The following is a 27,165-nucleotide window of genomic DNA, read 5'->3' as shown; positions in this document are numbered from 1 at the left end:
TTAGCGTGATCAAATAAAAATAGGGGATGAACGAGTCAGATTTACCTTCTCGTTGACAGGCTGCTGACTGTTGGCGTTCGCGGCTTTCATGGGCGTACCATGAGCGTTTCCGTTTTCTTGTCCGGGCTTCGGCGACGAGTTCGCGTGCCGATTCGTCGAGTTCGCGGAGGATTTCAGCAAGGGACTGGAACTGGAGTCGTGGTCGACGGCAGTTTGCGCGTTGCTGGTAACAGTGTCGCATCCTGGCAACGGCGGGGCGGTCTGCCCAGGGGTTGGAGTGATAGGTTTCCCGCCTTTTATCAATTCCACTATCTCATCGGCCTCCCTCGAAAGGTCGCCGTCTGGTCTGAACGGATTATCCCATCCACTGTCCGTGCTGAAAATTAATTTCCCCGTTTAACTCGACTCGGATTATTTCATTCTATCCAAAATCCTGACGCCATCACATCGTATTCTTCTTATTCTTATCTCCTCTCTTATTACAAGCTTGGAACTCCTCGCCATCAATTAAGCTTAATTATAATTGCCGCTCGGGGTTAACCGTGACATTGACCACGATATCGGATCGCACCTAATTGTAACCTATCTTCCTGCCCCGTTCTAGAAGCTACACGCGTGTAACGAATGCGCACGCAATCATTTCCCGGAACGGGTCAGAGAGCATTCGCGATTAACGTGCCTTTCGTGCGATCATTTTGACACGCCACGAGTATCGCTGAACGTGGCTACTTTTTAATAATAGAGCGGGAGAAGGGAAATATGAGGAGGGCAGGTGATTGGAGCGCGTCTGGTTGGGAAGGAAGAAACGAGGAACAAGAGGATGCTCGATGAGGGAAGCCGTAGTGAAATGGTTAGTAGGTTCGTCGGAACCGTTGGACCATGGCCAATCAGACTAATAATGTTCGGTATTGCGAAACCGAGCACCGATTCCTTCGCTTTTTCCGCTGCGATTAATCCCCAACGGATCGCATTCCATCGCGTTTATCCGCAGTTCCGCCGTTGTACGCCGTGAATGGCCAAGTCGTCAATCTACGGGACGACAAACGGGGCCTTTCATGTCCGAACAAGGAAACGGACGCGTTATTTATATAGCTATCGAGAAGTTGCTCATTTATCACGAACCAATATTGAACTACCGGCTGATCATCGGTTTTCAACGATTTCCTTCTCGCATGGAAATGTTGGGAGACTTAAAATATGTTGGATCGGATTAATCAGCTTGTAAAGTGTAAAATCGATGTAACGTGCAACTCCCGTCCACTCGAATCCAGAGCGCAGGTATGTATTTCGATACGTCGAGCTAACCGTGCAAGTTCAAGAGCCCAGGGTGCACGCCTTGCGAAAACTTTTATCCTTCCCACCATTGGCCTGCACGCTACGCTCGCCGATAATCCCTTTTCGTGATATCACGTCCAACGCGTGTATACCATGTTGTACCGCGTGTTTCAAGCACTCGTGCACGGACAAATTTGGCGCGTGACAAATCCGTCGAGCGTATTGCACTCGAAAGTGCACTTTTACCTTTCATTGCCATCCGTCTCCTTGGGCACCTTGATCACGTAATAGACGTGGCCTCCGTGGGTGGTCGTCATTTTACTCGCGATCGCGAATCCACGCCTCTCGATATCAACATCGGACAAGTACGGAGAGATCCAACAAGTTTACTTGGTTTCACGTAGCAGTTTCTCCAGTCGGCACTTAACACCACCGAGGTGGTTAGCGATCGCGATAATGACTCACGCTACTGTCCATTGTTGCCCCTCTCTCTCCCTCTCTCTCTTTGCTCTACTGGTTGAAATATTTCCTGGACCCTATCGCCAACGAGAACTATCCTGTGATTTCGCGCGTACCAGCTCGAACACCGCCGTGAGACTTTATTTTTAAGCGGAATCGTGGCAGGAGATCTTTGCAACTTCTTTCTCTCCCACGCTCGCCTTCTCGCCAATCGCGATTCCTTCCACCCTTCTCTTCTATTTCCCCTTTCTCTCCCTTTCTCTCCCCCTCCTCTATTTCTCTCTTCTGTATATCACGGAACGTCGGCGCAACCCGTTATTTCAGACCACGTTCGCGATCGAGAAAACATCTTCCGTCTTTTTTGAGCACGATCGAAACTGTGCGTCGAGGAACGATGACATTTCCTACACGAATGGCAAATTTGGAATGGTTGGAAACGGCAGAACCGGCCGTATGTTTCGTTCGACGATCATAATGAAACGCGTAGCCGTTCATCGATCCACCCTAGTCGAAGCTGACCTATTTCCACAAAGTCCTCGACCTATTTATTTCGATTTCCGTACTCTTTATCGCTGGCTCGTGTTATCAATAAACGATTTACCCTTCGTTTCGTGTGCACCCCTCCCCCACCCCCCCACCCCACCGTCCTCGAGGTTTAATTAACTTATGATAGACGCAATTTCGCTTCCGAACGAGCCCATCGAGTTTCCGCGATTCAATCGAACGATCGGCGAGGAGAAACGACCCCCGCAGAGAGTCGCGGATAGTTCGACTGATAAGAGATTTTTTTTTATCAGTCGTTCGTCATTAGTTGTGCAACGGGCGCGCGGAGGTAAACGGCGGCCGGCATCGATCCGATTCTGATTAGAACCTGTGCACTCGACAGGCTCGAATACGGCTTCCAGAAAAGTAAATTTTCATCGGCACAGGTGCGCTACGATAACAGAGCTAACTGTAATGTAATGTAATCCTTGATTCTATACGATGGATCCAGCGATTAGACGGCAGCGACGAAAACACGGGAAACAGACGTTCCATTGAGCCCCGTAAAAATATCCGCTTACCCTTTCTTCGATCGGCTTTTATCGGCTGAAATAATCGGCGTCGCTATCTTTACTTTCTATCGTTATAAATAACGATGGGTTCGTTAACTTTTTGTACTGCATATGTACCGCTATTTTTCTACTTGTATAGAGAAAATGATCTACGGTATACGACGGTATACGACTAGGTTCGAATATTACGTCCGTCGTGTATGGGCATCATCTCGAAGAGCGTTGCTTTTTCCTATGAATAACTACTGACACGCGCCACCTTGAGCTAATCTAAACTCTGACACGCTAATTTGAAACTTAAATGACGTCATCCAAACAAACACCCAGGCTGATTGGACGTAATAGCTCGTCTGTCAATTATACGTTTGTTATCGTACTACGAGGCTGAATTTCCAACCAATTCATTAATATTTCATATCGTCTTCTTTAATCGTCGCGAGACTGCACATTGTCGATTTCAATGACTTTCTTCCGCTGTCGAGTGATTTGAACCGCTACTCGTAAGGGTTAAACGTTCTCGTCGAAAGCAATTTGCGGGGGAGAATCCGGTATTTCAAGCGGTGACATTTCCAAGATCCCGATTAACAAGCGGCACGACCTCGTCGCTACGTTTGCCAGCGCTATCATCGGGGCCATAGGTACGCCTCGTATTCGTACGAACGGTAGCTGGCGAGTCCAACGATGGGGTTGGCCAAGGGTGATGCGACGGGGATCGGTATATGGGTCATGGCTAGAAGAGGAGTTGTAGCGCTCCCCGTTTACCGCTGGGCCGCTACCATGTGTATCCGGTTGCATTCTGCGTCCATCAATGGTACCACCACCTACGGTTCCACGCATCGACCGTTCGGACTTCGGTTCCAGGTGAGAAAACTAACGTTTCGTAACCTTGTTCCAAACTATTCCGTGCATTCTAAACGAGGAAATGAAACGAACGATTAGCAAGCTTCTTTCGAGCATCTCGCCGAATTCGGTGGCAGTTCTACGGAACTAGCTACTAGAACGGCTTCTACGGAACTTTGCTACATTGAAAATTGTTACTCAACGAGTAATGGATTTCACCTACTAAAATATACACGAACGTTTAATCGAGGTGAAACCTATTATAATCCGCGATCGAACGGAACGCTTTCGATTTTTGCTGGTTAACCTTACATACCGCCACAGGAGAACTGAACCGCTTTTAGTCACTCGGGCCACGTTTCTCATTACTGACGTCTCTTTAACGAGCTCCCGCTTAATCCATTGTCTAACCCTTCCTTTGATATCGCGACTTCAACGGTCACAAAAGTAGGAACGCTACTCGGGTCATAGAGATCGCTTAAAAAGAGGACTGTATCCGAGAAAACAAAGAGAAGACGCGAAACTTTTTCCTCTCCATTCCCACGTTAAAGACGAGCACGATCGAGGAACGGTTTAAGGTACAAACGTGTCACCGATTATTCGTCAACTTGGAATGAAAGAGAAAACAGACAGAGGTTGGACGTGTGCGTAGCGAGAGAAATGCGAGCAAGGGGTGCGTACGATTGCGCCATCGCTTAAGGCTGCGGTCGCCTATTCCGCGACTGCGTCGTCGCCTGTACTCGTTGACCAAGAAAATTCAGCCATACTATTTCAAGGAAAACGTGAATGCCAATAAACAGACGTTACAGTAGATGTAGTACGACTACGATTCTATGTACTAATTGATTTCCTCCACGGTGACCGGCTGACTCGACGAGATGGTATACCTCGGACGGCTCGTGATCCCACTCAATTTGCACCGTCCACTTCATAAAATTACGTGCCGACCAGCACCACGGTAAACGACGCAATACCGATTTATTCGAAACGAAGATTGGATCGCGAAACACATCCCAGGAAAATTGTTCGGCGATTCGGAGCGTTCGGAATCGCGAGCTGGGTCACGCGATGGATCTAAACGCGCGAATGGACCGTCCCATCGTGACCCTTCCGGCTTTAATTCTTCTCTTTATTAAAGTCGCGTGCTCCTTTTTCCGTTAGAACTGTCATTTCCTTCGCTTCTCTGGCATACCACGAGGAGACGAGCATCAGCTAAGTTACTCGCAGAATGCTGGTACACGTTTCTATTTTCAACGAGCCGAGCTCCGTTTTCACTTCTGGAACCTACGTTTGGCCGAAAATATGCGCCAGTCGTTTTACGTGGCATGGTAAAGAAATTCGTTGACCTCGAAATTGTTTCGCCGTCTACCAAAAAAGCTTTGCTCTTCTCGAACATATCGGAAAGGCGATACCAAACGACACTTTTGCACTTTGGCTCGTTGTACAAACGAGCATTATTCTCGATGTAATCGACAGACAACGATGTGTATGGTCGATCGCGTAGTACAGTGGGTAACTATCGAAGATCAAGTGGTGGTGTGGGAGGAAGCGGATCCCAGCTATATCCACGATTAACGTGATTTTCTACGCTTTCCCGCAGGCAACTAACTTTCGAAGAGCAGAGTATCATCGCGATCCCTGGGAAGAGAAATGCAAAGAAGAAATGAATCGAAGGTGCAAAGAGCAGCCACCGATTCCGCTGGTTCCGTTCGCGGAACGTCGAGCAAAGAAGGCAATCGAGATCGAGCGATGGTCTACGCGCATCGCACTGTCACCGTCCGAATGTTCAACGATCTAGCGGGCGGGTATCCTGCGGCTGGCAGTAATCACCGGGGATCCCCATCGAAGGAGCGGCGATGTAACCGCGGTGTGTTCACCGCTAAACACCGCGCAATGCGACCACGGATAAAGGAGAACGCGGTGAACTGCGCGAACCGATCGGGAGCACGGCTCCTCGCTGATGCAGTCGACAGCACAACTGGCGGCTATCCTACCGCACCTCTGCACATCCACCCACGCTATATCGATCGTCCCTCCTCTCCCGTCTCTGGCTCACCTCTTCCCTCTCTCGTTCTCTCTTCCGCCTCTACGTCTAGTACCCAGTATTCCTCTTGGTGGCGGTACTGTTAATAGTACCTACTATTGCTGATGCTATTTGTATCGTGCATTGGCTACGCGACTACCATCAAGCGCGAGCAACACTTCTGACACTGGATTGGCACTCGGCGCATACCGCGAAACATACGCCCCTTTTCAATCTCCGATCTACGATTCCTACCATACAACACACCCAACCGTACCGCATCGGTGGGTTTAACAAATTTCAACATCGCTGTATGGTCGATCAAGAATTTATTGCGACGCATTCTTTATATTCCCGTAGCTATTGCGTAGCGATTTTACATAGTCGATGGTCCTATCGAATGCGTACATGTTTATTCGCTTACCGGAGAACGGGAGATTTCGTTCAAACAAACGAAAGAACTGCTTTATCTCGAGCAGAGGCCAGAACTTGGGGATTACGCAATCGGTGACGGTGTAGTAGACAGCCGTGTAACTGGTGGAGCAACGCGGACAATAGGGAAGGAAACGGCGGGATGGCGCGTAGCTTTTGTAAACGTTTCCAACGAAATGCTTCCTTGTTGATTGCGCACTTTGGCTTTCAGCGTGCAACGGACGTTCTGCAGGTATCTACTACGCAGAACCAGCCACGTTACATAAGACGTATGCAACGAAATGCCATTTCGTAATTAAATACGCGTTAATCACGAAACAAGATTCGATTGTATACCACGGCCTTCTTTTTACCAGATTATCGCTGTCCTACAACTCTTTCGAAAGTACTAGAGTAGCATAGTAGATAGAACCATGCATAAAACACTTGCTGTCCGGTTCGTCTAACGGTGATCGAACGCTCGAACAACAGCGATCGTCGAACAGATCTAAGTCGAGGCTGCGTACGTAGCTCCGTATTACCTTCGAAACGTTCGATACATCTATTAACTGTGGATGCAAGTTGCGTAAGAGTGTCGCGTTATTTAAAGACGAGACGGTTTATCATCCCAACAGGACTCTACATGTAATGATATACTTTCGTGTAAAACACCCGCGACACTGCACTCCGCAATTTTTATCAGCGATTATACTTTTGCTCCGCAGGTAGGTGCGCGCAATGGTTGATTTCAGACGTGCAAATGTATATCGAACGAGTTGAATGCGTGAAAGAGAGAGAGAGAGAGAGAGAGAGAGAGAGAGAGAGAGAGAGAGAGAGAGAGAGAGAAGGACGAAGAACGAACGGGCAGTAAATGATTCATAAAACAATTGTGTCGCAGTAGAGGAGGCACGCGCGAATGTGTAACGGTTACTCGGTTAACGATGTCTATACCAACCTCGATACTACGGGTGCATAGTAGCCGCGTAGAATCGTAAATAAATTGGCAATGTGGAACCGTTGGACGGAGAAAGACGGAGAAAATCGGCGAGACCGAGGGGCGGTACGTCACTTCCGGTCCATTAAGATCAACAGAGGGGTTTCGCTGGTGTTGCACGCAGAGAGCTAATTATAAGAAAGATAGTGGCTCTCATTCGACCTGGTCTGTAACCAGATTTTTCGATAATCGTCCCAGATCTCAGAACCGAGGCACCTTTTTAGACGAGCAAACGGATTTTCGATACATAAATCGTATCTCATCGTAATTGCCGCTTGCTCTCTTCTCTTCCCTGTTCACGTAAGTTGCTGCCCATTCGAAATTTTGAATGTCGCTAAATTAATATCTTCCAAGCGCTTTTGGAAAACGATTTGGCCTGACATTGCAAGCTCCATCGATCGGCTTCGCCGTCAGAAGATCGTCGTGGTGATCGCGCACGAGCGACATAGTAGCTAGGCAGTTGATAATTTGTCGATGTTATCTAACGAAAGGGTCGAGTTATGGCATCGAACGGAACGAAATGAAACGAAAGGTGGAAGCTCACCTAATTTGCGTGTGATAGGCGGGTGCCGTGTGTTCGGTGTGCGTGGTCAGGAGTTCGGCCGGAACGGTGTCCATGTCGATCGGTTGAGTTCTCGATATCACGATAGGCTGCACCTGAAATACGCCGGGCGTTGTCGGTGAAGGTTGTGGACCTAGCAACGACACGCGTACCATTTCCCTACCTTCGCTGTAAAAAGAAACAGAAACAGGAACAATTAGAATGTGTAGAATCGGCACGGTTGACTTTGAAATCAACCTGTCGCGCGCTTAATCGGCCGCGCAAACTTCGTTTCATCACCAGAGGATGAAAATAGGAAACGAAGTTTGTTTCAATAGGAAAATTTAGTTAAGGGAATTCAGTTGAGCGAGCCTCGAGTCTCATTAGAGAGGATTTCCGCGAATTTTTGCATAATAAACGGTATCGAGCGATTCCTGAAGGCGAAACCAACGAATCGTTTAATATCACCGGTGACACGGAAGCACGATTAGCTAACGGTGATTTATCATGACTGACTTTCTACTTTGGTGATGCTCTTCCAGCCGTTGACTATTTTGTTGGGCTCACGTGTTGCACGGATGGCACCGTGCCAAACTGTGTGTCTCACACTTGCCAATTTGCGCGATTGCTCGATAAACTAATGTATATAATGAAATCATAGCGAGCATGTATATAATAAAATCATATCAAAGAGCATTGTTCATGGCTTTTCATCTACGAAGTTGTTGACAAACCGTTTTTTCTTTTACGTCTAATAGCGCAGACCTTTAATGCCATCCTACTTTGCCATAATCAAAATTACTCATCGGTTATTTTGTTTACGGTGGGGGAGATGCAACCTTCTGAGACGATAAAACAAAGGATTCGCCTCGGGACTACTCGTCACCCCTTCGTACGTTCGATGGTTGTTTGCCACCACCCTGTGGCGTAAACGACGACCCACTCGCTTTTCAAGGGGCACCCCCACGGATTGCGGAGAAAAGTATTTAATCGATATTTTTCGACGGCGAAAAAAAAAATCTACAGAACCCACTATTAAATAGTGGGTTCTAATATATTAAATAACTTAACTTACTTATTAAATAATCGATCGTTTCTGATCGAGACCATCATCGACTAATTACAATGTTTTATTCAGGTACCGACGAACGATCGTGTTCACAACAGGAATTCTAATCTCCATTTACGGAGGTCACGAGGAGTAGGTAACGGAATTAAATACCGATTAACTTTTGTTCGTAGGAAGTGTGTTGCGATAGAAAGAATGGAGCGACGGTAATGTTGCAATAAATATTTCATCGAGTACAGTGTTGTTTTAAAAATACTTTACATATAGCAGGAATACCGATTTCATTGAATGCACACAGTATGCTCGTAAACCACATGTAACCACAGCATCAATATGCATACTAGATTATTACGTATCTCTCGTTGATCAACAAATCCGTCTGTTCTAAACGAAGTCCCGATACCGAACGTGGAACACTGTGGATACTGAAATGTTCATATTGTTATCACGCCGTCCAGCTACATATACCCTTTACCCTTTACCCGGACGGCCAGACGTATGAACTCGAGAAAGTTCGCGGCGACTTTCGTTTGCGTGAAAATGAATTTAAAAAAAGAAAGAAAAGAAAGAAAAAACAAAATACGCAAGGCGGAGGGGAGAAGAAGAGAAGGCAGTTTTACACGAGGGGAACGGAAGAAACCGAAAGGATGTATGAGTAAAGCCGAGGTCTGGTTCGGAACCGGTTTCACCGTGCCACGGTCACGCGACTTTTCATCCCGAGATGCAGCCGGTTACGAAGAAATCGATCTTGCGACGATAATGCACGAGTGTTACGCGCGTTCAACGAGAGAAATCGATCTACCTAGTATACGTACGCCTAACTCCATTTGCGGCGATAATACGTACGAATATTATTGAAATATGCGAGTCGGCGATAAATTCGATTCGATTAATAACAATACCTATCGCCTTCTTATGAAACGAATGGATTACAAGTTTGCTAGATTTCGGTATAATTCGCAAAACGATTCGAGCCGTAATCTTTTTACCAAGTTCAGGTGGTGCACTCTCCGAAGCTGATTGTGTAGGCAGCATCGATCGCACGCGTGGCACGGTCCCTGGATTTTGCGTGTGTTTGCGCGAGGGAAAGAGAAAATATAATTATTCTAGCAGAGTGTCTCAAACTACTATTCCCTGCTCCCTCTTACCCCGTCGACACCCACATTCGCCGCGTTTGCTATGGTAGCGTGTAGTCTGACGTCATCGAGTAGTTAAACACCTACTCCGTACGATTTAAAGTGTCGACCTTGAGCTCGTGATATCATCCCGCGGCGTTTAATTCATGGTATGCCGAAACGTTCGTTTACCGCCAAACTGCGCACGAGAGCAAACATCCTGACGAACCGTCGTCGAGCCAGTTGGCTGTCATCAAACTGTTTCAGATAGTTATCCCGGAGTCGTCGAATACAGCTGGGACTCCATACGACGTTCTAATAGCGAGGACAGCTTATCTTAATTTAATCTAAAGATAACAGTGCAAACTAACCAGGCAACAGATAGAAATTAGAAGCCAGTTCCGTAAAGTTTCACGAGCGTTTTTCGCGTTGAAAAGATACTCGAAAGTAATGGAATCGATCATCGCGAGGAGCAAAGGGGACGGACGGATAGTCGTCGATGGAGACGTAGGCGCCGCTACGTCTATAGCCCTATGGTCGACCTCGCTATACTCGTTTGAAATGAGAGCGGTCAGTGATATCGAGCAGAATCTGCGTTTCCAGCCACTGGATAAAGTTGGCCACAGAACCATGTCCTTGCCAAGAAAATATCAGAGCAATATTCCATTAGAGAGAAAGAAAATGGCGAGAATCCTGCCGAAGAACGCAAAGTTCCGCGGGGGTTCGTCAACTCGTATAATATTCCCGATTCGTCACGCATCGGGAATTATCGGGTCCCGCTCCGATCGAGATTGTTCCATCGTTCCATGTTTTTCATTTTGAAACAGCACGCCCATTTCGTTTCTGCTTGGCTGCGTATTTTTAACTCCTTACGCTCGTCCGGAATTTATGTAACGATATCGGTTGTATACGTGATCGGTTGCACGCGACGGACGAGTGTGCGAAAAGTCAAACAGGATCGTCGAAAGAGTTTCTGCGATGCGCTACGTATTCCTCCCACACGAGCCATTTCAATTTGTATGCATAACTAGAGAGAATTTAGCGTTGGAAACCGGCTGCGTTTGTTTCTGCTCGCGCGATTCTTTCACCGCGCATCGTGAACAGACAGGACAATAAAGAACGGATCTTGCGCGAAACTGCGTTCAATCTGTAAAAGGAACGAGACACGTTCGAAATCATGAATTCTCGATGCGAGCGTAGCGATATTGTAAGTGCTTGCACGTATTGGTCAAGCCGGTCACGCATGGTCGAGTAACGTCCAGTTTCGATACAGTGTTTAAATTTATATTGTTACGCAAGTGGGCAGAACAAGTACGGTAAAAATCGGCTGGAACAAAGGTTCGATTGTTACGTAATCTCGAAACGCGTGATTGTTTCTCTCCTCTTTTTGTATTAGTCAAACTCTGCGTTACGAAATTTGCAAGTACTTTTTCATCGGTTACCGCGACGATATCTGTATCGATGATTCCGATTGATTTATTGAATAAACGAAGAGCAGCCGTAACGATTACGACATCGTAGTTGAAATATAAAAGTACCGTTAGAGAAATAACGATAGCCAAGTGGAAGAAGATAGATAAGGTCGCTGCTATCTTTGCAAGCTAAAAATTCGACTTTATTTCAATTGATGATAACGACTCGAAAATGGTTCGCCTCGTGATGCTTGATTTCTCCATCAGCCACGACAGTACTTTATTCGATAGTGGAGAAATATCACGGATAAAATTAGCAACGTATTTCTTCGGCGCAGAAAACTAACGCGAGGGACCGCGACTGACTGCCTGAATGTGCCGGGGGTACGTCGAAAAAGGGGCCTGGTTCTTGTGCAAGATGGGCGTGTTAAGAGGAGAGTAGTAGGTTAACGCGAAAATGTTACCTGCTTAAGTGGAGAGAGGGAGAGATACCGGCTTGACAAAAGGAAAATTCGAAGGTTCGGAAAGAAAGGGTCGGTAGTGTGTCAAGATGGCTCGTCGCCATGGTAACTAGTCAGTGGGAGTACTCGCAGTCTCTTTTGCATTTTCTCCTACCGCAACTACAACCACCGATGCGTTGCCATGTTTCCTTTACTTTCATCTTCTCATTTTAAAATATTTGCCTTTTTGAAGAAGAATCGATTCTCTGGTGCAGATTATGCGTGCTCATCGTCTACGCGTAAAACTCGAAGCGCGCGAGGCACGCGATAATGCCACGCGACTAATCGTTCATCGTTGCGCTTAAAATAGTTAGAAACAAAGGGACGATGGGAGGAAAACGAGCGAGCCGGCTTTTCTATACGCGATCGTCTATGTTCGAACAATCGGACAATGATGGTCGTATTTTACTTGTAGTCCATTAACAAACGAACGGCTTGCCATTTCTGTTTACGAACAAACAGAATCGAATGAAAAAGGGGCATACCTGACAGATGAGAATCCGTCAGCTTCCCGTGGCCGCGGCTCGGGGACAGTGACGAGAAGCTCCTGTAAATACTCCTGGCATGCAAAGTTCTTTTCCCTGAACTTGGATCAAGCTTAACCGTGCTATCTCGATAACGCTAAACACTCGCGAAAACGCGCAAGGCTGTTGACCGATGCCCGGGCACGAACTAAACTTTGGCTCTCCGGTATACGAAGCTCGTACGCGTCGCGAAATCGATCGTAAATCCCCAACACCACGCCTGCGTTTATGAGCTCCGCTTGCTCCACCTGGTCTTGCTTTTACACTGAACGAACGGCACAGGCCAACATCGTGCCCGAGGAACAACGACGGTGCTGCGCTCTCTCGGAACTTTCTCGAACTACACCGTTAATTCAAGTGTAATCGAAAATTTCAATTTCCTTATTTCTCATTCTCTTAACTCTATTACGTAGAGAACTATGTAATTCGTATAGTTATTTCACAGCGTTTATACGGGCACCAAAAAATTTGTACGTATGACATCATGTCTCACTCCGAGGCAGTCGGTGTGTAATTTTAAATTATTGGGAATGGTGTCAATATCATTGCCTTTTATGCAAACATTCTATTTTTTACCTCAAGCATTACCTCACCATTGAAAACCGTTCGTACTTTTTTAATTTCTCAATCGATACCTATATATGTATTACCGCTGGGAGAACGGTGCACACAAGACGCCATGTAACATTCTGTACGAAATTATTAATGGCCATTGAATCGAAAATTGGGCCTAAATATGAGAGTAACGTTGTCGAAAACCAACATTGGCTATTCCATACGTGCGCTTCGTCGTTTAACCGGATCAAACGCGCTAATGATCGTACCGGGCGATAAGTAGAAGTCTATTAAGAAGACGGCTTGCTTGAAGTGTGGGTGTCTAAATTACCAAACTACGATTCTTAACGTCCGAGTCCAACGTTAGAGATGGAATGCAGTCTTCAGGAATGAAATACGTGACAACGAAGAGTGAGCGGTGCATACTTTACATGTTGCGAATGTCGGGTCTGTATAATTGCTGTAGAAAAAAAAAAGTTGGAGGAAAAATATTTTATACTCGTACCACAACGATGTACGTTCTTTGACATGTAAAGAATCAAAGTATCCAAGAACTTTATACCGTTACTTTGCATGCCAGATGATGCGACCAATTCCACTACACGTGAATTTGAATTTGAATAAGTGAATTGTCGTGAAAGGAGAGAAAGAGGGAAATTGCCGAGTATTTACTTACTCGATATCAGGTACAGGTGCGATCATAGAAGGTATGCGTCCGTTGTGATCCATAAAACGATTGATCTCCGGCTCTTCTTGAACAGGTGTCTCGTATACTAAGGTTTCTACCATTGATCCTTTGCTCGAACCAAAGGAAACCCTAAAAAGATAGAAAAACAAACGATATAAAACAACAGTGGAACAGCCGTTGATATAAAAAACATCATCTTGTGGAATAGCCGAGAAAAAGTTGGCGTAAACCTCGATTTCCTATCGCGTGACAGTACTCGAGGCAAGTGAATCGGACACTCGGTAACCGCAGCAACGGGCGGTCCGATATCAAAATCGAAATCCCGCGATCGTGGGATCGAGTTACGACGATCAAGCACGGTTCAGATTAAAACTACGAGCGTCTGTCTAATACGATGTGCAGGGTGTATGGAAAATCGACGATCCTTAAAAATGTCACGGTAACTTAAATTTCTATTAATTGGCTATACTATTAAAACCTATCGATGCGATTAATGTTTGTTATAAAGAGAGTCGAATTTGTTCTTCCCTTACATGTAAGGTTCTGATCTAAACTGGAGTTGTTACCAGTACGGTGCTGCCGCACAACGATGAGGTTGTTCAACGAAGCTTCATCCGAGAGGGTAACACATGGATCTGTAGCGTTACTTACTCTGCGAATGCGATCATCGTTTCCTCCAGAGAGAATGAGACGTATACGTAAACCCTTTCTACTTACGCTCGATCTGTGTCACCATTTCGAACTGTTCCTGATGACGTAATTATGACTCGCGCTCGTCCACCCACGCACAGCTTTCTCATTTTTCGGCGGAGAAAAATGAACTCATCCATCGCATCCATTCTCTTTCGCTATATAACGTAATGCATCAACAGCGATTCTATTTGCAAGACTAAAAATAACGAAAGCAAAGAGACTCATACCAAACATTGTTTCGTACTACAAACTTTTTTTCATTTTTGCGATAACTGAATAAAAATTTAACCTTCGAGTAACCTTACGTAAAAATTTTAATGGCTGAACAGTACGTATGTGTATCGGAGGTTTGCTCAAAAGGACTGGACAGTTTCACCAAACACTTAATCAAGACAAGTGTTTGGTGGGAGAAGCATATTCCTCCCCTTGTGATGTTCCATCATCGCGTAATTTATACGTTGAATTCATATACCTATAAAATTTATTCCAAGGTTACCTTGCTTACCTCTATTATTCATTTCAATCAAATCTAAATAAAAATGTTCGTAATTCCGGATACATTGCAAGATATTGGAGATAAAGGCGATATTTTGCTACCCAAGAAACACTAATAGGTTTAACATTTAATTTAATATGAAATGTGATTAAATGTTTATAGTTACGTATGTATATGTATATACGCAAATTTAATAGTCTAATCTAATAGTAATCAAACATAGTTCACGAAGCGTTGAATGACTATGACCCTACCCAACATGTAAATGTCACGAGAGTTTCAGTGAGATGTGCTGCGAAAGACCGCTTACAAACCGGTATGGCCTATCGTATCCTCGATCGTACGCTAGATTCGAACTTCAATTTCGTTTGCTTCGTTAAAACTTACTCGGTCAAATATATTCGCATATGAATCGTTAATCCAGCTCACTCTCTGATCGAATCAGAGTACATTGATTCGTAACAATCAACTTATCTCGGATACGATCTCGGATATTTTTCAAACCGATAGATAATTTAAACTCGAGCAACGGCTTCGAACGGTCCACCTTGACAGTGAATTTAACAAAAAAATGCAAATTAAAATTTGTCCACTATTTGAAGCGATGTTAATGATTATCCAGAAACTGCAAAGAATTCAAATTACAAGTTTAACCTTTCAGCGAGGATAGTTAGCATACTAAGGTAAGGAGAGAAGGTTAAAGACCGAACGAACCAAATTAGAAAGGTAGTCTCGTATGACCCTTGAACTGTCTCTCCCTCTCTTTCTTACTACTTCAGCTCTATCTCTATATCTAGCCTCGGGTTATTCGTCGCGTTTTATCTTACCTTTTTAGACTAGTGTGCTTCGCTCCATTGAAGATTTTGTTCTTCCGATCGCTCCCAACTGTGCTGGCGTCGCTGTTTATGCTGTACAGGCTGTCGTCTTTGGTGACTTTCGAGGTGTGCAAAGTCGACTTTTTGACAACGGTACCGTTGTGCTTCGGGCTCTCGCTCGGCAGCACCACGTGCTCCTCGATCTTGGTCGAGACGATCATGGTTCTAGCCGGGTCAGTGTACTTTTTCGGCGAAACGGCGACCACTTTGCCCACCGGCTTCGACGCGATAGGTGGACGTTCTCTCGGACTCCTCTGCAACTCACTAGCACGGTAGTTGCCCTGATTCGAGTCCCCCGGTGGTGGCTTGTCTTCGGTTGGTAGCATATACGACAACATCGTCTTTCCTCCGTTCACCTGCGAAGAAGCAAAAAAAAGTTAGAATAAAATAGATAAATCGTGGCGGCAACACCAACGCAGGGATCGATGCGCTTTGAAATTGTTCGCGTATCCTTCTTCTCGCATCCGGCCTGATCGCGAGCCGCGAAGGAAAGAGGTCGCGCTTGAATTACCAATTGTAACTAATTACACCACCAGCCGTGACTTAGTATCTAGTTAACGCTTCAATGATCTCTATGAAACGCTTTCTTTTATCTAACGGGCCGGCGTCGGTCTGGTATAACTGTACAAACGGTGCGATACGACAGGGGCAGGAGAGCGCTCCTGTATTGTCGTCGAGTCATAAATCAAAATTTCCTGGCGAACAGCGTGGAAAAAGGTCAGGTGAACGGTTCTTTGGGATCGATCGGGAGAGATTATGACTTCTTTCGTCGATTCTTCGTTCGCGGCAAGAACGTCTCGGAACAAGTTCAAGCGGTTCTTCGGCGTTTTAATTTCTAGAGACAATCTCGGAAGACCGTGACGGGAATCGAAGACGTTGGGATCACGCTTGACCACATTGGATCCCGTTCACCCTCGAAGGATGCGGTGCAGAAAAGGATATCGTGACTCACCGATTGTCTCTCGCCGCTTGAGATTTCCATGCCGTGTATCGGAACGATCGGTGATCTTACGAGTACGAGAACCAATCGATTCGACGTAACGATCGTAGATTCGAACAAACTTGAAAGAAATCATTCGTTATTTTTACTTTCATCTCTCTCTCTCTCTCTCTCTCTCTCTCTCTCTCTCTCTCTCGTATAGCTGTCATCAAAATTTGATTTCCCCTGTTCGAAGAGACGCGAACCACTGGCGGTTGAGAGAAACAAGAAGGGCACGTGCAAAAAGAAGAAATGAAACGCGGAAGAAAGGCAAAGGCGCGCTTGTCACGGAGAGCGACTGACGCGCGACTGGCTAGGAGAGTGTCGCAACAACCAGCGAACGCAAAACCTACAACGATCTAAAGGTTACCGGGGAAATGGCGGCTACGGATGCTTATATCTGCTCCAGTGTGTTCCTTCTTAACTTCTCCGCGCTTCGTTCCAATTGAATTTACGCATGCCTCCGATTCCCCTCGTTCGATTATGTCAGCGCACAAATCAGCTTTCTCACGTCTACATATGTGCGCCGAGCCAAGCGCCGGCGCTTTCCTCTTTTGCTCCTCGACTTACTGTTACATGCACTGAATGAGTTTATTAGGGAATTCCGCGGTAAACCTGAGAATCGGGCAAGTATAAAAAGCACGGAATACCATTTCGGACTTGAAATACTTACGCTGATACCAAGGAGCTCTTGAGGCGGTGCTTTTTAGAAGACTCGCGTGCAGGACTGGCATTTGGGCTATCTGCAACACAAACGCGATATTGCATGTTAGAGTGTCACCTAGAATTTCCAGTGTATTCGAGTCCAATATCAACGAGAACATTATCTATACAAGTTAGCGTATCGAGTTGAGAGATAGGGGAGATAGGAAAACTGTAGCCCACGGAACAGGCTGGGCTGAACCCTGTGTCTCCGTGGAACAGCGGTCTTTTTCAATGGGCAATGCGTCAGCAGGCGTGGCACGGGACGCACAGGAGGAAACGATCTCGTCGGATGAATAGGCACCTGTTTTCGCAGACAGGTGACACGGACACATGGAACGCGTGAGAACCACGAGATAGACTTGGGGGGGGGGGGGGGGGGGGGCAATGACTCCTAGAACACAGCGGGTACGCCGACAGACGAATGTCGACATCGAATAGAACCTTCCTCTCGTGGCCGACGTCTTGAGAAAAGTACCTTCGGCCGTCCGTCCAACCTCTCCTGCTTGAGATTTCTTGTCTACTCGACAACAAACCCTCCGCCTCCAGCGAAATCTACTGTTTCGCGGTGTCTCTACTCCTACGTTACGAAAGGAATGTGGTTCGGTGCATCGAAGCACTAAATTGATAAATTTGCATTCACGGACACTGTCGATCGATTTACTAATGGTGCACACTAAACGCTATCACTATCGCACTCTCTCCTTTCGAGTCGAGCTTATATCGGGCGGCGTGAACCGTTCAATTATGATAGACAGAATAAGCGATCAATGTTAAAAGACAAAAAGAAGAAAAGGGGGCGTTCGTTCTTTCATGTCTTGATAGTAGTGTTGCGACAAAAGAGAATTATCGTTGTTTTTATCTTTATTTTAGCAAAAATCCTACCGTCCTATGTGTCATCTGCACCACTTCACCGCAACATTGACGTTATTGCAATCATTTACGATACTTTGCGATCGCTATGTTTAACTTAATCATCTATAAACACTTTATAGATTAGGAATTATTAGGAATTAGGAATTATTATCCGTATCCCGAATTTTTCATCGCATAGAGTATCGATGATTACTTTCTTAATTTGCATTTAATCAGTACGCTATGCTAACCAACGCGAGTAATTACATTCTACCACGTAGCTAACCACAATCTAACTGCAACTCTATCGAGACGCGACAACTTTAGATATCTAATCATTTCCATGTATACGTACGTACGTATATCTCTGCGTGTATAGTTATACCTATATGGGGAAAGACGTATGAAATTTTCTCGCCGTTACGTCCAACCATCCGTTCTGAATAATATTGGCATTTAATATCGGCAGATGAACACGCTTACGTAACTGAAATGTTGTCGTAAACAGGAGACCCTCCATCCCATCTTTGTATGCGCGAGTATTCGCATGGCTCTTGTCAGCCATAAACAGTAGTCGAATCCAAAGTTCCATTCACGACGTCGCGTTATTGTAATTAGGGTATCTGGTCATGCGAGAAATTCGTGACAGCCCTCGAACCGGTCAGCCTAGTCACCACCGCCTATCGATCGATAAAATTTCTGTTCCAAACGTCCACACGTATACGTGTACCCAAGAGTGTACGTCCCATGGAAAGCCAGGATAGGATAGTTTCGTACAGTAACCAGACGAGCGGAACAACAACGCGTTTAATGCTCGTTTTAATCGCATTATTACACGGATCGAAATCATTGAGCATGAAAAAGTGAGCATGAAAGTGCATCGTTGGCCACTTTTCGACGCCTCCCTACACACTCCATTCAGCGATCGTGGCTCGATAATAAAACGGGCGGAAAAATGTTTATTTCCGGCCACGAACGTTCTAACGTTACTTCGGACGAGATTTCCGGTACCGTGACTTCCTGCCGCTAACAGTTCCGCACCTCTGCTACCTCTTTAAAGATACTCGCGAACTGGGTAACGATCGCGAAAATAGAAGTCGAAACATTTTTCGCACAATTTTTCCGTTAATTTTAATCGTTTCGAAACATTTAGTTGGGAATAAATTGTACGTGGAATACGTGGTCTCCGAACGTGTACCAGTCCCGGTACGGTCAACCACGGACATGTCGACGACGTGGTCGCGAAATAAATGATTCTCACGACTTTTGTGGGAACATCGGTACGTTCAAGTTCCCCTCAAGCCGGCGATAAATTTTCAACTCTTTTCTATCGTTTCCTTTTGTTCTCGCACGAAATTTCACGCCCCCTTTCATTTTTACCCTTAGCTACTCTCACCTTCTTCCTTGCGACTTTTCTTTCTGCTTATTTTCTATCGTCTACCCATTGTTGCCTCGGACCACTTATCGTTATTATCGTCGCGATCACTTTTAGCGCGATTCAATCGCTGGCTCTATCGCGTTGCTCTTCGATGCGTATCGAAATTGTGCTTCGAACTTCTCGAGAAGAAAAAAGGAGAAGAAAGGAGGACCTTTTCTCCGACTAACTTACTACACGAGAGTATGGTAGTTGTACTTTGGAGTGAGTGGAGATAGTCGAAGGAAAAGGAAGCGGACTCGAGCCTGGGGACTTATCACGACGATCCAGATCGTGGTTGGGAAAAGAGCGAAAGGTAACGGAACTCGACCGGTAACATCCGTCCGCGCGCGCGTGTTGGTTTTAATGGCGCAACCACTGCGAGCTAAGAACACACAGATTAGAAGGTAATAATCAGTTGAAATTCCCTTTTTCCTCTTCTCTTTGCCGATCGGTCAGCTGGCCGGACTCGAGCATCTCTCATTTTTCATGCTCGACGTGTCCCTGTCACGGGTATTAACGTAACTGTAGTACCATACGTACGCAGTAGTAATGCGAGCACGTTTCTTCTCGTATGCGTAAGAATCTTTGGGTACGCGTTAAGTCAAGTCGGCTGGATTACAGATGCCGTGCTGCACGTCTACCGTGCTCTGTATGCCCGTGCACGTTCGCGTTTACCTACATTCTACGTGTATACGCGGCCTCTGGACGCACAACAGACCGGCGGAACGAGTCCCCGGATAATCAGACATCCGATATCGTTCTTCGTGGTTGACTCGCGCGAATTTTTCTTCTCGCCCTAAGCAGTCGACGGATCGGTCTCCACTTTACCTACTACACCCTTCCATCTTCCACTTCTCTCCACGTCTTCTCTCGTCAAGTGCAGTTCTCGTTTTTATCACTTTGCCCGTTTACTTACGTGACACGTAACTATCGATCGTCAAGTTCGCCGTTGCGATCCTCGTATATTAATATCGCGCGACATCGTCCATTTGGTCGTCCAACGTGTTGTTTATCCGTCTAAAAATACGTGTTCTTTTTCACGTGCAATGTTTCACTTTTTCCATGTATATTTTATAAACACGTGCTCTATTTGAACAGCGTGGGCACGGAGTAAAACAAATCCACCCTCGCAGCCCCGTCGATTCGCCATATGAAAACAAATGTAAATCAACGGTAGCTATACAAACGAGGAAGCCACGAATGAAATAGTTATCGAAACTCTTCGGCCATGTTATTTTAACCGGGCAAGATTGGCTGATACGAAGCTGGAAGGCTCCGTAAACGAAGCGTTTTAAGCGCACCTTTGTCGCGGAGGCACAACCCTCGGTGCCGACGAGGGAGCCGCGAACCCTTCGCTCCTCCCTTGACGGCGAATAAGAGGGAAAACGATCGCTAATGTACACAAAGAGGATACAACGAACACCGCGTACCGGCTCGACGCGACGCGACGCGACGCGACGCTATTTTCATTTAATTCCGTACTCCCGCCAAGGAGAGCACAGTTCTCCCCGTTTATGCTACCTTATGGAACGAACAACGGGGGGGCTGTTTCGCGCGCGGGATTTCAACGATCCCGGAAACACAGTTTCATTCAGTGGAAACGCTGTTTAACGAAATGGGAATACAAAAGAGCCAGCTGTGTTCCACACGGGGGATTTACGATCGCTCGTGGCAATGAAAAATTGGCGAGTTCTCCGGCTGTCGCAGCGGGAGTGTAATGAACACAGTTTCAATTTACAAAGTTCTGTATTAAAAAGGGGTTGAACTTAAACGAGAAAGATGAAGAGGACCATTCTTATGCTGGGAGTTTTGCGATATCATTCACAATACATAACCAGATCCAGCAGTGATGTCATAATGTCAACATTCTGGTGAATATCCTAGGCATTAATCTTCCAGTACGGCGGTCGCAATTGCGAAATATTCGCGGACGTATACCCGGTGCACTGTACCGTGTCGCGAGGTCGACCTGTGCGGATGAACCCGTACGGGTTCTGGCAGCTGGTTAGGTGCCAGCAAATGTCTATGCTTTCCGACGTTGTCCGCTGGCATTATAACCAGGAAGATGCGCGTATCCGATCAGGGACGTACCACCTCTTTCTCTCTGTTATCTTATCGTGAAAATCGTCTCGGGCCTCGTTACTACGACCGAGTCGTCGCACCTTCCGGCTCATTTCGATCCCGTGCAGAGACTTTCTATTCGTATCAACGATCGCGTACCACTTCGTGGTTAGTTACTTGGACGTACTAACCTAATATACGTCTCTCTCACTCTCTCTCTCTCTCTCTCTCTCACCTCTATCTGTATCTCTCACTGTCCTCGTTACAGAGAGGAAATTAAAATAATCACGCGTTAACGTGACATTCTGATCCCGACCCCTCGGTCGGATAAGGCACAGGCAGAATGTTGAACGCGTGCCTCACATTCGTGAGATGTTTTTCCATAGGTACCGGCAAGAAGTGGAACGACGACTGCGACTAGGCGCGAAGAGGGCATGTAAATCGCGATTGTACATTCGACACGGACACGTATGCACCTACCACCGGTGCAACGTAATGACATTCTCCTGGCTGAGCCTCGCTCGCGTAATCAAGTCCCCTGTACGCTCTTCTTCCCTCTTTTTTTTTTCCCCCAACACGATAGCCTGTCTACGTAGCGTTCCGTCTACCGCAATCTCACTCTGCTCGTTTCTCGTTCTCAAACGTACGTGTCGTCCCTTATATTAACCTTCAGCAAGTGACCGCATATTTGGATGCAATTTACGCTCCACCGATCGAACGTATCCTTTTTTACTCGCGTACAAGCATCTCCGGCTATCCAGGAATTCGAATTGAGGAATCGATTTCACGGCGAATTCAAGAGCGCGCGTTTAGAACATCGAACGAGAAGGAACCGTTTCGAGCAGCCGGGTAATTTGGAATGCGGACAAACTGTGCTGCACGAGCGACGGTCGTTGAATATCCTCGGCTCTGTCGGAGCGTAGGCGCGTAAAGTCAACCGGCGGAATTGAACGGGTCAAGTTGCAACGATGCGCCACGCGGTGAAGTAATCCAATAAACTCATTGCCAGCTGCCGCGAACCTTGCTTCGAGGCGCTCGCGAAAACCTCCTTTTTATTCGATTAGAATTCCTTCCTTTCCCTTGGCTACTATAGCTGGCTGGCTTACTTCCCCCTTAAAATCTGCGCAGTTTAGTTAATCCTATGTCAAAGGACAGAGTTGGCTTTACTATTCGATTTCAATCCCGTATAAACATCCCATATCCCTCCCCTATAATCATTGGTATCGTTGTTCGACTGTTAGTTATCTTTGAACTCTGTCCGGGTTCTCTTCTTATTATCCCTTGCTGAACCTGGTGCGTAATCCTATTTCAAATTCAAATTTGCTTAGAGCTCTATCGAACTTATCGTACCAAGATTTGTACAGGCTTCTATTAAATTAAGACAAGCGATTAGAGGAGGATGTGCCTGGAATACGAACCCTACTTGCATCGTTATGGTATCGATTTGAACGGGACAGTGTTACGTTCAATCATTCAGGCAGCAGGCATTCATTGTCTCGTAACAGCCATCGTACGTGAATCGTAGTATCGAGGCTGGTAAATATGTGCGTAAGCTGCGTAAACCGTGAGTCATATCGCGTAGTCACGACAGCAGCATGTAACGGAATAATAATCGGGGAAAGAACGCGCCGCGCATTCGAAGAATAGATGCGAGTCCATTCACCAGTTACAAGTAAGGGACATATGAAAATATGAGGAACTGCGTGGAAAATATGAGAAACGTGTGTAAAAACGAAAAGGGTAACACAATCATCGTGATGATGGACAGTGGTGATGGATTCGTACAAATTGCACAAATTACGATATAAATAATAGAATAAATAGTAGAGAACATAAGAACTGAAGAGGAAGGTAGAAAAAGTTCAATATCCACGTTATTAACTTTGGTTACGCTAAAAGGAAAATTTCAACTAACATCCATTGTGCGATATTGCTGCAGCTGTTAGAAATGTTCGAAAATGAAATGCTCAAACTTTGATATTTCCAGGAAGCTGTACGGGGCGAAGTTATTTTGATCCAGCTGCAAACGTGGGTCAGCGTACTGAGACAATTTCCTGAACGCTCTCTGATTTTCCTACGTGCTATCCTGGTTAAGGCGCGCTCGCTTCAGTCGCATCTTAATCGCGGAAGTCTTTTTGATAACGCCTTGCAAATAATAACGAAACATATACAAGGTTGAAACTGTGTGCGATTCAGTTCGGATCGCAAGGTCGATGTGTAGAAAAAATTTGCGTGCAGTTAAATCGTCTAGAAAAAAAAACTTGAAACGCTCTCATCGCGTTTCCTTTGCCTTGAATAAAGAAAAAAGTCGGGAGAAAAAAAAAAAGAAAAACAACCGTGACGCATCGGTGGTGATCGTCGTCGACTTCGCTATGCATGCAAAAAAGGACGAGATGGAAAACTTTTTCGTCTCCTCGAACGATCCTGACAACACGCGTTATATATACTTTTTTTTTCCATGGCGCTCAGCTGGTGTCATACGATGTTATCGGTGTATCGAATTACCGATGATCCAACGAGAGTGTATTTCACATGGTTACTCGTGCGATTTAATTCAGCTCTCGCAACGCCTAATTTACGGTTGCGGAAGTGTACAGTACCGCGTGCTTCCCATAGCTACAGTTCTATCTATATCTGCTGGATGCAGTCACGTTACGGGAAAAGGGTCGCGAAATCTCTTTGGAATTGTTTCGCGCGTCTCGACGCGTCGACGTTTCTCCCTTTGAATTCCTAACCACAAAAATAACGCTCGAAAATGGTTGGTAAACTTCTATAGGACAACTTGGTAGGTTGGTAGCGTTGTTCAACGTTGACCAGGAAGCGTGCGACGGAGGTTGGATGTAACGTGTGTGCGGCGGATCTTTCCCGTCAAGGACGAACATTTTGATCGATACAGACGGTGCGAAGGAAACGGTGAACGGTAAGCTGCGACGCAAAATGGGTACACAACGTGCACCCACGTAGGTACACGAATGTAACATACATCGTAGTAGAGTTAAGTCATTCGCCAGAATTAGAACGTACTGGCAAATGATGGACGTCCGCGTTTCAAATTCGATATATGTATATGCGTGCGTACATAGAAATGAACCAGTGAATTATACTATGTTCAACCGCGCTCCTTACGAAACGCACTCGCATATACAGTGCTGGACAAAAGTATTGGCACAGCATGATTGTTATGATAAAAATGCTTATAACTATGAAACAAATTGTTAAAAAGGAAAAATTTGTTTACACGTTTATTTATTTATTATTCTAGATTATTATTTAACAGAAACAGTAATATAAATAAAGTGATATGCGAAATAATAACAAAAACATATTTATTGAGCGTTTTAAGCATGGACAAAAGTATTGGCACAAATGATTGAAAGTACTTAGAAATTAAAAATTAATATTTGGTTGGCCCTCCATTCCTCATGATAACTTCCTTCAATCGTTTTGGCATTGAAGTTACCAATTTTTTTGTAAAATCCGGCTCTATATTGTTCCATTCTTGTAAAATAATAGCTTTTAATTGGTTTTTGTTTGTTATATTATATTTTCTAATTTTTTTTTCTAATTCATTCCAAACATGTTCGATGGGATTCATGTCTGGACTCTGGGGTGGGGTATTTAATGTATGTGCGGTATTGTAAACGATCCATTGTCGTACAATATAGGCAGTATGTTTTGGATCATGGTCTTGTTGAAAATAAAAATCACGCGGGAGATTTAATTTATTAGCACTTTTAAATAAATTTTCCTTTAATATATTTAAATATACATATTTGTCCATAATCTCATCTATGAATACTAATTCGCCAACCCCAGACGCTGCAATGGAACCCCATACCATGACTCCACCTCCTCCATGTTTCACAGTGGCTTGTAAATGTTGTGGATCCATTTCCGTATTTGGCTTTCTCCAAACTAATACTCTGCCATCTGATTTAAATATATTAAATTTAGTTTCATCTGAAAATAATACGTTATTCCAGAATGTGGGATCCTTTTTTATAAATTCTTTTGCAAATTCTTTTCTCATCTTCCGATTCTTCTTGGATATGTATGGTTTCCTTCTTGCGACACACGCAGAATATCCCGCATCTTTTAACACTCTCCGTATAGTTTTCGAACTTACTTCTTTTTTATTTTCTTCATTTAACTTTGCTCTAAGTTGTGATGAGTTTAATTTACAATTTATTTTCACTTCCTTTACAATTTTCCGTTTTTCTCTAACTGTTAACTTTGAGGGACGTCCACTTCGATTCCTACTTTTGAAATCTGATTGATTCTCAAATCGTTTTACGACACTTCTAATAGTGAATCGACTTCTATTAACACTTTTTGCTATTTCACTATAAGATTTTCGCATTTTGTGCAAATTTAATATTATTTTTCTCTCTTCACTTGTAGTTTCTTTCCCTCTTCTTGACATTGTTGCTTGTTATATTTCCTATGTTGCTAATCGACTGAACTTAAGGATGACTGTTAGAAAAAATGACTATCAGGGAATCCCCTACCTATACCATCAAGTGACAATCGGATTTTTTTCGGAGAGATACAACTACACTAAATTTTGTATAATGTGCCAATACTTTTGTCCATGCTTAAAACGCTCAATAAATATGTTTTTGTTATTATTTCGCATATCACTTTATTTATATTACTGTTTCTGTTAAATAATAATCTAGAATAATAAATAAATAAACGTGTAAACAAATTTTTCCTTTTTAACAATTTGTTTCATAGTTATAAGCATTTTTATCATAACAATCATGCTGTGCCAATACTTTTGTCCAGCACTGTATATGTTATTCCGTTCTCTTTCTCTCATTCTCACCCGAGTTATTAAGGAGAGATACCTACCACCGCTCACGACTCTCGTTTTAACGACGCTACTGTGCGCCTCAAGTGCCTTTCCCCCTTGTTCCTTTGTTCTCTTTTATTATCGAGCCATCGAAATCGTTTCGTACGATTACTCGTCTGCGCTCGCTTCCGTCTATGCGGCTTATGTAACGCGCGTCATCCGCGTGCACGTCGTTCTACTCGCTTTTCAATCTAATTTTGACCGCGGCCTACGTTCTTCGTTAATTCCGCGTGTATATTCTACTGCGCGGGAATTATGACGCATTACCGATCGTTTCCGTCCGAATACCGTTGCATGAATTCAAGGTGATCCGTTCGAAGATGATTGGAATTCGCAAACGCTCCGCAACTAAAAATAATATGTTAAATATCGATGAATATCTAGCGACGCAGGACATCTTACTACTCTAGGCGGAAAGTTGAAAAGCTCAGGACGCAGCACCGATCGCCCGAGAGAAGCTCTGCGAGCTTGAAATAGACCGACGGTACTGGCTGTATCCAATCGAGGATTACTACTTAATGAAAGTTAATGAAGAATAGCGAGCGAAATAAGTCGGTCGATCGAGTTACGCTTTATAGTACCGTGTCTCCGAGACGAGACAAGAGACAGGATGGGCAGGATGCATCGAATTTCAAGCACTTAACACTTTCCTTCCTTCCTTCCTTCCTTCCTTCCTTCCTTCCTTCCTTCCTTCCTTCCTTCCACTTCCCTGTTCATCGACTATCCCTGTCCGGGTTTCGGCATTGTCGTAACGCCACTGACCCGTGAACG

At 45.0% G+C, this 27,165-nt stretch overlaps 1 protein-coding gene across 6 annotated transcripts in view; it reads right to left on the bottom strand.

Moving 5' to 3' along the window:
* Positions 1–27,165, bottom strand: part of LOC143431445 (uncharacterized) — a 32,794-nt gene that overhangs the window by 2,212 nt on the left and 3,417 nt on the right. For 3 of the 6 annotated variants that reach the window (XM_076908195.1, XM_076908191.1, XM_076908193.1), the window contains exons 2-6: positions 17,178–17,247; positions 15,478–15,881; positions 13,450–13,590; positions 7,602–7,787; positions 46–376 (exon numbers count right to left, since the gene is read on the bottom strand). In XM_076908195.1, coding sequence (XP_076764310.1) covers positions 46–376; positions 7,602–7,787; positions 13,450–13,590; positions 15,478–15,863 — 1,044 coding nt within the window. In that variant the 5' untranslated portion in view covers positions 15,864–15,881; positions 17,178–17,247. Of the gene's footprint in view, positions 1–45; positions 377–7,601; positions 7,788–13,449; positions 13,591–15,477; positions 15,882–17,177; positions 17,248–17,510; positions 17,529–27,165 lie in introns of those variants that run through there. The other 3 variants (XM_076908192.1, XM_076908197.1, XM_076908194.1) reach the window with 3 other exon arrangements.

The sequence above is a fragment of the Xylocopa sonorina genome, chromosome 18 (genome assembly GCF_050948175.1).
Source record: "Xylocopa sonorina isolate GNS202 chromosome 18, iyXylSono1_principal, whole genome shotgun sequence".
NCBI classification, from domain to species: Eukaryota; Metazoa; Arthropoda; class Insecta; order Hymenoptera; family Apidae; genus Xylocopa; species Xylocopa sonorina.
Note: the sequence above shows the minus strand (reverse complement) of the source record. Positions and strands in the feature narration are given on the sequence as shown.